Source organism: Gracilinanus agilis, chromosome 1 (assembly GCF_016433145.1).
Source record: "Gracilinanus agilis isolate LMUSP501 chromosome 1, AgileGrace, whole genome shotgun sequence".
NCBI classification, from domain to species: domain Eukaryota; kingdom Metazoa; phylum Chordata; class Mammalia; order Didelphimorphia; family Didelphidae; genus Gracilinanus; species Gracilinanus agilis.
This window is the reverse complement of record NC_058130.1, coordinates 711,451,386-711,462,313: the sequence shown is the minus strand read 5'-3', so window position 1 is coordinate 711,462,313 and position 10,928 is coordinate 711,451,386. Positions and strand designations below refer to the sequence as shown.

At 50.7% G+C, this 10,928-nt stretch overlaps 1 protein-coding gene across 1 annotated transcript; it reads right to left on the bottom strand.

The window, feature by feature from the left end:
• Positions 1–260: 260 nt before the first annotated feature.
• On the bottom strand, positions 261–2,483 carry NANOS3 (nanos C2HC-type zinc finger 3). The gene is made up of 2 exons (XM_044658449.1): positions 1,958–2,483; positions 261–304 (listed from the first exon to the last, which is right to left on the bottom strand). The coding sequence occupies exons 1-2, from the start codon at positions 2,481–2,483 to the stop codon at positions 261–263; spliced, it is 570 nt and encodes a 189-aa protein (XP_044514384.1).
• Positions 2,484–10,928: the final 8,445 nt, after the last annotated feature.

The following is a 10,928-nucleotide window of genomic DNA, read 5'->3' as shown; positions in this document are numbered from 1 at the left end:
GGCTCCCTGCCACAGGGATGAGGACCAGGAGAGTCAGGAGGGCCCAACACAGGCCAGCCCCTGGGTAAGGTAGGCTGCAGGAGCTCTGCACTGTCCAAAGCTGCTGGGAGTCCAGGGAGATGCCGTTGAGCTGGTCTAGGCAGACCACACTGCCCTCTGGGAGTGAGCGCCCTCCTTCCCTTTGTCCCACTCGAATCCCTTCTGGCTCAGGCAGAGAAAGCTTCTGGGTCCCCAAGATCCTCAGAGGCAGAAGATGAAATTCATGGGTGCAGAGTGAGAAAAGCAGTCCTGGAGGCTTTGGAACCTGGATTCAAAGTGGGGGGAAGTAGAACAGAAAAACATTTTAAAGCAGCCAGAACCCTGGGTCTGTAAGAGGGCTATGTGTTCCAATTCCCAGCTTCTTTTTCTACCTCATCCCCACCCCAAGGCAGGTTCTTCTAGGCCATTGGGGCCCTTACAGACCCCCAAGAAAGGAAACTCCCGTCCAGAGCGGGTGGGGGGAGACTCCCCGAAGCGAGAGAACTCGCTCCTGGGCTGCTGTCAGGCTGCCCCCTTCTGTCGGGCCGAATCTGTGGCACCCTGCAAAAGCAGACAAAGTAGGGTGCCCATCGGCATCCCTTTTCCTGGGCCAGTTTCTGCTAGAGCGGAATCTGGGAGGAAAGTCAAGGTTTCTCCCGTCCATCCTCTTTTCTCCTTGATTTAAAGACAAAGAGGCCTCCCTGCCTCCCCAGCAGTAAAGCAGAGACCCCAGTCTGGAAAGGGGGCAGACCTGGGCAGGGGCGAGCGTATTTGTCCTGCACCCACAGCCACACCCAGGCCTCCCCAGACACGCTCGCTCGCACGCACGCATGGAGACATGAAATCGAGGCCAGTTTCCAAATGCATTTCCACTTGGTGATGGGACAGTGGGAGGACTCCTCAGCCACAGCTGGGGCTGGACAAGCTAACTCAGTGGACGTGCATACAAAGGACGGGATTTTTGCTTCCGGAAGTGGGTTATTGGTATGGAAATCCTGGTTAACAATGAGTCACTATACATTCCTTCCTCCCCCAACCCTCCCAAACCCCAAGTCATCTTTTCAACTTCTCTAGCCCACACAGGGAATCCTAGTAAAAGAAGGCAAATGACTGGGACAAGGTCTTCAAGCCCCTTCATTTTACTCCCAAGAAAACCAGAGTCCCAGAGGGGGACTTGCCCAAGGCCACGCGACCAGGAAATGGCAGGAAGAGGGTGAGAAGCTCCAGGGGAGGATCATGAAAGACTTCCACAGGGCTTTGGCTTATGTAAGACTTGCAAGTGTATTTTGCATGATAATAAAACATTTAAAAAGCTAAGGCTTTGGGCGTTTGCCCTAATTCATACATTTCAGGCATTCAACCTTTAACCACCCAGAAGGAGCTAAAGTAATGTTCTGTTTTCCGCTGGAGATTGCCCAGATCAGAGAGCACAACCCCAGGTCCTTCCACCCACCCCCACCCCCAGCCTGGGCCCCCCAGGGCTCCCCATGACCACAGGAGGTCAGACTGGGCCGGCATCTCAGAGTAGTCTGTCACTGGAGATCTGGTCCTGTCACCCCGGGCCAATCAGCTAACTAATGAAGTTAACCCGACTCAGTCTGCCCACCTATAAAGTGGGGCTAAAACCCCCTTGTCATGACCTCCCAGGGTTACGGGGAGGAAAGTCCTGTGTCCAGCTGACTTTAGAGATAGGAGCAATGTTTAACCTACTCTGTGCCTGGAGCAGGAATTCAACCCACAACCACCAACAGCATGGGATAGGCTTCAAGGAATGAATGAAGGCCCAGCCCCAGGGTGGGGAGGGCTGGCCGGCTTCCAGGGACCACTTCCCATCCCTCCAGAGCTCTGCAGGTCAGACAGAAGGGTCAGCCTCAGGCCGCTGCCTGAGTTGGCTCCCTGAACCCGGGAGTGGTGCCTGCCTCTCCCTCCCAGCTCTTACCTGCGCCGCCGCTGCCCCCGCGGGCATGGCTTTCGTCGTGGGGCCTGCCGGGAGTCTTCCCGTCGGGCAGGGCCGTGGCCGAGGCTGGCATCTTCTTGGTGCGGGCCTTGGCCGGGCCCAGCTCCTCGGGCGGCCACTGCAGCGAGGTCCGTTTGCCGGCCGAGTTGCGGGCCGTGTAGCTGTACACGGACATGTAGCCCTTGCTGGTGAGCGGGCAGAAGCGCTTGGTGTGGGCATTGTCCTGGGTGGCCCTGCACTGCGGGCACACGTACTTCCTCAGGATGGGGCACACCACCCGGCCTTCGTCGTCCTTCAGCGAGTGGGACAGGTAGATGTTGCGGGACTCCCCGTTGTGCTTGCAGAAGGTGCACAGGGGCTCCCTGGGGGGCAGGCTGGGGCCAGCGCCGGGGCCCGGGACGGGCTGCGTCCCTGCCCCCCGGGCCTCGGGCTCCAGCTTCTCCTCACGAAGGGCCCCCACCACGTTGGCGAGGCCCAGGTAATCCCTCCACAGATTGAAGACCTCCATGGAGAGGCAGCAGGCCCCGCAGGGCGAGCTGCTAACCTTTAGCACAGGGGAAGATGCGGCTGCTGAGGCTGCTGCTGCTGCTGAGGTTGCTGAGGCTGCTCAGGCTGCTGCTGCTGGGGTCAGGGCCAGGTGGGGAAGCCGCAGCCTTCTTTATGTATCCTCACATTTCCCAGGCCCACCAGGCAGCCAATTAGAAGTGGAGGGGGCCACAGCACCCCCTCCGGCCCCCCAGCCCCTGCCCCCGCCTCCCCAGGAGTCTTCAAGTCTACAGGTTCCCCCTGGGCTCCAGCTCCACAGCAAAGTAGCCTCTGGCAGAGCTCAGGGCCAGACTGCAGAGAACTCCTCAGCTCTGCTTTTCAGTGGGGGGAAATGAGGGAGGGAATCCCCCGCCCAGCCCCACCTCCAGCCCCCACTCCCACACTCTGCAACTGTGTAGTTCTCCCCGGCCTCGGAGGAACAGAGTGTGCCTCTGTGCCTCTGGGGCTGGGGGGAGCTCTTCTAGCCAGATGGTGCAAAGCTCAGGTGGGCCAGCTTCCCCCCCACCCCAACACCCCCTCGTCAGGCTCTGAAAACCTTCGGGGGGGAAAGTGGAAAAGCTGGGCTAGCAGGCTGGAGACCCTGGAGGTGAATTCTACTCTCAGTGACTCAAGAATGAGGGGGTGCCTAGGAGAGGCCGCCAAGAGAGCACCCCCTCTTCTTATCCATAACAACAATCCCAGGGTGGCTCTGGCCCAGGCTCACACCACCAAGAAACTGCAGGAACCCCAGGCTGCTGGTTCCCAGGCTCCTTAGCTCAGAAAGTCTGGGTTCAAATGGGGCCTCAGACTCACTATGTGACCCTGGGCAAATCCCTGAACCTCTATTTGCCTCTGTTTCTTATCTATAAAATGGGAGCACACTGGAGCAGGAAATGGCCAACCCCTCCAAGGATCTTTACCAAGAAAACCCCATGGACCGTCTATGGGGATCAAGAAGAGTTGGAGGTACGGATGGGGGACAATAACAAAAACAATAGCAACTAGGGGCGAGTGGGCTTCTCATCTTTGGGTCTCAGCCCCTTGGGCTGGGATAGACGAATGTCAACGCTTCTCTTTGGGGCAGATGAGCAGGAAGGCGACGGCAGGCAGCACTCGGTTAGATGAATCCAATGTCATTTACCAGATGTGTTTGGAAGACCCGGTCCGGGAACCCTGAGCTCAGGGATTTAGCCAGTTGCAATAGCTTTTCCAGGGGCTTGCCCGGCCTCAACTCTCCCCACTACCCACTAGTCCAAGAGATCTACGCCAAAGTGGCTCTCCTCAAACTCCGGGGGGCTCCCTATGACCTCCAGGATGCAACAGAGGCAGGAGAGCCCTTCGGAAGCCCGGCCTCTTTCTCCAGCCTTTTTCTCCAAAGACTTCACTTCCCAAGCTGCACAGCGGCTCCAAGTGCCTCCAACGGGGCACTCCCTCTCTCCACTTCGGAGTTACGGAATCTCTCCGCTCTTCCGAGACTCGGCTCCGATGCCGGAGGAGGTCTCTGCGGCTCTTTGCACCGCTGGGCGCTCCCCCCTCCCCAGAGTCCCCCGAATTATTTTGTATCTAGTCTGTGGCTCGCTACATGCGTACAGATTGTCTCGCCTTTGAGGCACAGGTGTCTTTGTATCTAGCCCTGCAGAACGCCCAGCTCCGGGCAGACGCTTCCAAAACAAAAGCGCGTCCACTCCTTTGGTCCTCAGTGAGTGCTTTAGGGACGGTTAGAAGTCCAAAGACAGAGGCGTCCCATAGGGCTGTGGGGCATCCTCTGAGGCAGAGGGGGCCGAACCCTAATAGAAATGGGGCTGGTATTAAATGGACATAAATTGGAGGGGGCTGCAATAACTGGGACTTGGACTTTATCCCATCTCTTGTATTTTTATTTATTTTGTATGATTGTTCCCAACTTCATCAAGTTTCTGCCTCACTACCAGGGTTTGACAGCTTCCCTCTTGTAGGTAACACTAGGAATGGAGCCCTGGGTTCTAGTTATGGCTCTGCCACTGATTCACTGGGTCACTGGGGATGTCTCTTCCCAGTTCACAACCTCAGTTTCCTGGTCTGTAAAAAGGAGGGGTTTGGAGTCGATCAGTGGCTTTCATGCTCTCTGGTTTGAGGAACCCTTTACAATCTTTAAAATACTATTGAGGACTCCAAAGAACTTGGAGCCATATTTATTCCATTAGAAATTAAAACAGGGGTAGGTAGGTGGCACAGTGGATAGAGCACCAAGCCTGGAGTCAGGAACACCTGGGTTCAAATTTGGTCTCAGATACTTCCTATCTGTGTGACCCTGGGCAAGTCACTTAATCCCACTTCCCTTGCCCTTGTCTTTCTGCTTTAGAGTTGCTACTAAAAAGTTTTTTTGTTTGTTTTTTAGAAAAAATAAAGGCACAGCTAGGTGACTCAGTGGATTGAGAGCCAGACCTAGAGAAAGGAGGTCCCAGATTCAAAAGTGACCTCAGATACTTCCTTTTCGTATGACCCTGGGCAAGTCACTTAACTCCCATTGCCTAGCCCTTACCACTCTTCTGCCTTGGAACCATTCCATACAATTGATTCTGAGATGGAAGGGTTTAAAAGAAAAACTAATACATTTAAAATTTAAATTTTTTTATTTAATTCACTTAAAATAGCAATAATAAATCCATTACATGTGAATGCAAGTTATATTTTATGAAAAGTAACTATTTTCTAAAATGGAAATTAGTGATACATGGTTTTACTTATTTTTGCAACTCTCCTTGATAACAAGGGAAGGAAATGAGAAGGGAACACTTTATAAGGTCCCTACTATGTGCCAGGCACCTAGTAAGTGGCTAGGTGGTCCAGCGTGGATTGAGTGTGGAGTTTGGAACCAGAAAGGCCTGAATTTAAATATAGCTTTAGACACTTAGTGTCTGTGTGACCCTGGCCAAGTCACTTAACTTTTTCTGGGCTCAATTTCCTCAACTCAACTGAGTTCCCCCTCAAAATGAGCATAATAATACCTTTCAGGATTGTTGAAGGAATCGTTTGACACCTAACATTTTATCCGCAACAAAGATGTTTGTAAAATACTTTAAAAACCTTAATTTGAGGATGGGGAGTTTGGACAGTTGCCCTTTTGCAAGCTGGCAGTAATTCTCCCATTCTTTGGGGTCTTCCAAAAGTGGTTTAGCTGTCTCATCAGCTAATTCTTTCAAATCTCTGGAGTGTGGAGACTCCAGGGGGAAGCCAAGGGCATTCTGAGGAGGTCCCTACGGATTCTTGGGTTTCCACTCCCTAAGGGACATTTTTGTTCTGTTCTTTTCAGACCAAAGACTAATTTTCTTAGAGGAACAAAAAAGGGTATATGAGAATAACAGTTGGGCCCCTCCATCATAATCATTTCATGCTCCCCCAGCACCAGTCATTCTTTAGCTTTAACATTCCAAATTGTATGCATCCCCTTTGATGTGGTAATACCACTACTGGGTCTGTATCTCAAAGAGATTTTTTAAAAAATAGGAAAAAATGTACAAAAATACTTATAGCTGCTCTTTTTGTGGTGGCAAAGAATTGGAAATTAAAGGGACTTCCCTCAATTGGGGAATAGATAAATTGTGGCATACAATGGTGACAGAATACTATTGTGCTGTAAGGAGTCATGAACAGGATTTCAGAAAAAGCTGGAAAGACCTCCATGAACTGATGCAGAGTGAAATAAGCAGAACCAAGAGAACATTATACACAGGCTGAAATATTGTAGAATGATCAAATGTGATAGCCTAAGCTCTTATCGGCAATACTATGATCCAGAACAATTCTGAGGGACTTACAACAACGAATGCTCTCCACCTCCAGAGAAAGAATAGTTGGAGTGAGATGCAGATCAAAGCATACTGTTTTTCACTTTAGTTAATTTGGTTTTATTTTGGGGTTTTGGCTTTATATGATTATTCTCTTAAAACAATGAACAATATGGAATTGTGTTTTGCATTGCTGGTCAGCCCTGGGATGTGGGAGGGAAGGGAGGAAGGGAGACAATTTTGGATCATACAACTTAAGACAACTTATGTGGAAATTTGTTATTACAAGTAATTGGGAAAATAAAATATCTTATAATAAAAAATTTAAAAACCCAATCAAAATTGTAAACCAGCAGTTGAACAAGTCCCTCCCATATGCACCATGTTGCAGCCTTCTGACTCAGAAATGCAAGTCCCAGGCCCCCAGGAGCCAATATCCTGGTGGTGGGGGAGGGGGGGAGGAAGAAGAGGTGATAGATAAGTAAACACTAAATACAAATAAAGCCAACACAATGTAATTTGTTCCTGGGAGTGGGTACCGGGGTGGAGGGGTGTGTGTGTGTGTGTGTGTGTGTGTGTGTGTGTGTGTATGTGTGTGTGTGTGTGTGTGTGTGTGAAGTGGAGGGGTGTGTGTGTGTGTGTGTGTGAAGTGGAGGGGTATGTGTGAAGTGGAGGGGTGTGTGTGTGTGTGTGTGTGTGTGAAGCACTTGCCCCATTGCTGCTAAAAAAAAATCAAATAAAGTAAAATAAAAATCTTGGTCTGTCCTTAGCTTTCCAGGTCTCATTTGGGTGATTTAGCTCCGGACTGTTTACAAGACGCGCAACTCTTTTATAACTGTCTGTATTAATACTAATAGTGCTTGTATGTAATAATAACATATAGCTTTATAAAAATGGGCTCATTTCGTCCTCACAACAGCCCTGGGAGGTACTGGTGCTATTATCCCCATGTTACAGACTTAGAAATTGAGGCGACATTAGTGAAGTGACTTACCCAGGGTCATACGGCTTAGTGTCAGAGGCTAGAATTGAATTTATTTCCAGGCCCCGCGCTCAGTCCTCTGGGTCACTCTTAAAAGCCAAATTAGACAATAAGTTCCCATAGCTGCATTAGCAGCCCTTTCAGTGAACTCCAAATATATTTTTCCCCTCAGAATTCTTCCTATGAGAAAAAAAAAAAAAAGGATATCTGATGGTTTGGTACTCTAGGGCCTCGGCCCCCTTTCTTCTACAGCCCAGGGGGCTCCGCGGGCCATTCCATCCCACCTCGCCCAGGGATAGGATGGGGGTCGGGAAGGTCGGCTGAGGAGCTCAGAAAACTCAAATGGAGCAATCACTCCTCTCTGGCTCCTCCCCTTGCCCCGCCCCCGCCACTTTTAGCCCCTCCCGCTCCCTGATGAGTGGGCAGCTCTGGTGTACCTTTCTGTCTCCTGTCTGGGCTACTCTGTAACAGTCCTCGTCTTTGCCCCTGCAAAACTCCCACCTCCCTTCCGGAGTTGAAACTCCTCCGTTTTGCCGTGGTGATCGCACCGCAGTCAGGACCCCCACCAGCCTTTGCGAGCTAATTCTTAACCGAGGTAGGAGGCAGAGGCCATTCCCCCAATCCCCATGGCGGCGGGAGCTCTTGAGGCTGCCCAAATGGCAGGAGAAATAATTGGCGGTACCCTCCCCCACCCCACCCCACCCCGGGCACAAGCCTCGGAACAAGGAAGAGACTTTCACCAAATAAATAAATAGAGCCCGGCGAGCTAGGAAGATGTCTCCTTTGGGCCAGACCAGACCGTCGGCACGCAGCTATGCCCGCTGCCAGGGAGCGAGACCAGGATCCACATTAGCCCCTGCCTCTGTGGAGCTAAAGCCAGGTTCGGGCCTTCCCAGGGACTACATCTATCCCTCCCCTTCATGCCTGCCCCAAGCCGGGGAGTCAGGCCTGGTTCTAATCCCAGCTTTGACCCTTTTTTTTACCGGGGGATCTTGGGAAAGTCACTTCCCATTTCCGCATCCGAGGGGCCTACAGGGGGGCTTCTGTAAATCTTGGCGAGGCTTTGTAAATATCAAGCCTCCCCAGAAAGCCAAGTTAATTACTGTTATGACAGGGGAATGTCCGCAGGATACAAGTGCATTCACTTCCCGGGAGTCAATGCTTAGCTTTCAGAAATTCTTGAACCAGAGCTAGCTAGGTAGCACAGTGGCTAGACTGGAGTCAGGTTCAAATCTGCCCCCAGACCCTTCCTAGCTGGGTGATCCTGGGCACATCACTTAATAACCTCCATTGCCTAGCTCTCCTTTGTCTTAGAAATGATACTGAGACAGTATCTGTAAGGTTTTTAAAAATAAGGATTTACTTTTTAAGTATTTAAAAGTAAGCAATAAACAATTTTCTTGGGGCACAAAGACTTGCTCTCAGCCCACAGCATCCAGGTAAGATTAGTACTTTATGACCAGACCAACAAAACAACCCCAGCTCCAAAAATTTAATCCCTTTAGGTGAGGTATTGAGAATTGTCTCACTTAGTGTCGCGGAATCTGGCTAGCCAGGAAGCTAAGGAAATGCCAGAGCCAGGAGTTCTGGAGAGGAAGAGATCCCTGGTACTGACTGGTACAAGACACTGGGGTTGGATTCCAGGAGCGAAGTGCCTTATCATCAGGGTACAGGGAGTCATAGATGAGGGTTCCACTGGGAGCCTGGGCAGAACACACACAACCCAGCCCCTTCCTACATTCTGTTGTTTTGTTTTAACTTTTGCCTTCTGACTTTGTCAATTCTGTGTACTGGTTCCAAGGCAGAAGAGTGGTAAAGGCTAGGCAATGGGGGTCAAGTGACTTTCTCAGGACCTTACAGCTAGGAAGTGCCTGCCTTCTTTCTTCCTACATTTTTCTGTTCCCCTCCAATGTTCCTCCATGACTTGGTCCCCCATGCCTGGAATTCTCCTCCTCATCTCTGCCTCCTGGCTTTCTTGGCCTTCCCTGAAAGACTCCTAAAACTCCACTTACAGCCTTTCTTCTCTGTCTCCCCCCACTCTACTCCCATCCTTCCCATATCGCCTTTTTACACCGAATGTGGTAGTTGGGGTGTTGCTCCCCCCATTATAAGGGGAGCCCCTTGAAGGCCAGGCTGTGGTTTTTTTTGCCTTCCTTTGTATCACCACCCTAGCACTGCACCCTTAATAAATGCTTTTTGACTGACAAAAGGGACTAGATCGAGAAACGGCTGTGATTTGAATCCTGGTTCTGACTGCCAACCCAGGCTTCTTTCAATACCTGGAGCTGCCTCCACTGTCATCTTATGCGCACAGTTCTTTCATCAGACCCTTCAAAGTCTATACATAATGATTTCCTCAAGGAATACTGGCCCTTCCTCAGAGAAGGGGGGCTTATGCAACATTTTTTCTCCCATTTAACAGTTGAGAAAACTTAGGAAGTTGTGCTAGAAGTCTATGGTGGGCTCGAGGCTACGGAGTCTGGTCCTGACTCCCAGTCCAGGTCTCTCTCCCAGATTGATGTTGCCTTTGGGTCTCTCTGAAGTAATCCATCTGTCCCAGTTCTCGGAGCCCTTTCTTCATCCTGTGCAGCAGCCATCCAACCCCTCTCTCCAGGTCCAGGTCTGGCCCAGCCACAGTGACATTCATCCATCGGTGAGTTTTTCCTCAGATCTCACAACCCACCGACAGCAATGAATGTTGATTGTGACCTTTGGTTTAGGTGGGCAATATGACCTAAGGAGGGGAAGTGTGGTTCAGAGGCTGGAGACTCATCCTGAATTCATCCAGAGAAGACAGCAGTATAGACGGTCATCCAAGAGGCAGATGACATTTGAGGGGTGGAAAAAATGCGATGAAAGTCAAAACTGAGAAAAGGGACCCAGAAAATATACCGGCAGGATACGGCCTGTGGTGTAGACGGAGAGACCCCCTGCTTGTTGTCAGGGACTCCAGACCTTCTCTCTGGTTCCTGGGCTTGGGCTCCTTGGCAGGCATCAGGTGGTAGTTTAAGGCTGCAGGGTCCACTCAACGGTCGATGGTTTGCCTTCAGCTGCTCAAACTCACCGACAGCGTTGAATGTTCCCCCAAACCTTTGGCATATCACAGGTGGCAAGGTCCTCGAAGGCGGGACGATGGGGCTGGAGGCGGCAGTCCCAGAAACCCTCCCTGCTCTGCTCCCAGCTCCACATCCCTGCTCGGAGCTGAAAGCATTCTTCCTGACTCCACTGTGCCAGGAGGAAGGGAGCTGGCAAATATTTAACGGCAGGCTCTCTGGGGGGAGGGGGGAAGCAGACCCAACACTTAAACTTTTAGCATTATTAACATTTTCTCTGTCTCTTCCTTAAGTCCAAGATAATCAACAAAACGATAAATCAAGCCCTGGTTTATTAGCAACTGCCAATTTCTGAGATGTAAATGCTCACACTGACAATTTAACAATCAGCTCCTGCAGATCCCACATTATATGTGGACAGAATGTAAGTAAGCTCCTTGAGGGCTAAAGACTCTTCCTGGTTTTTTTGGCTTTTGTTTTACCAGCACTTGGCTTAAGGCTGTACAGGGAACAAGAGGAGAATAAATGATTGGTTAACTGATTCGGCAAATTTTTACTGAATACTGGCCCTCAGTAGTACATGATAGAGTGGCGGAGTTCTGAGAAACTCTGACAGAACGGATCCC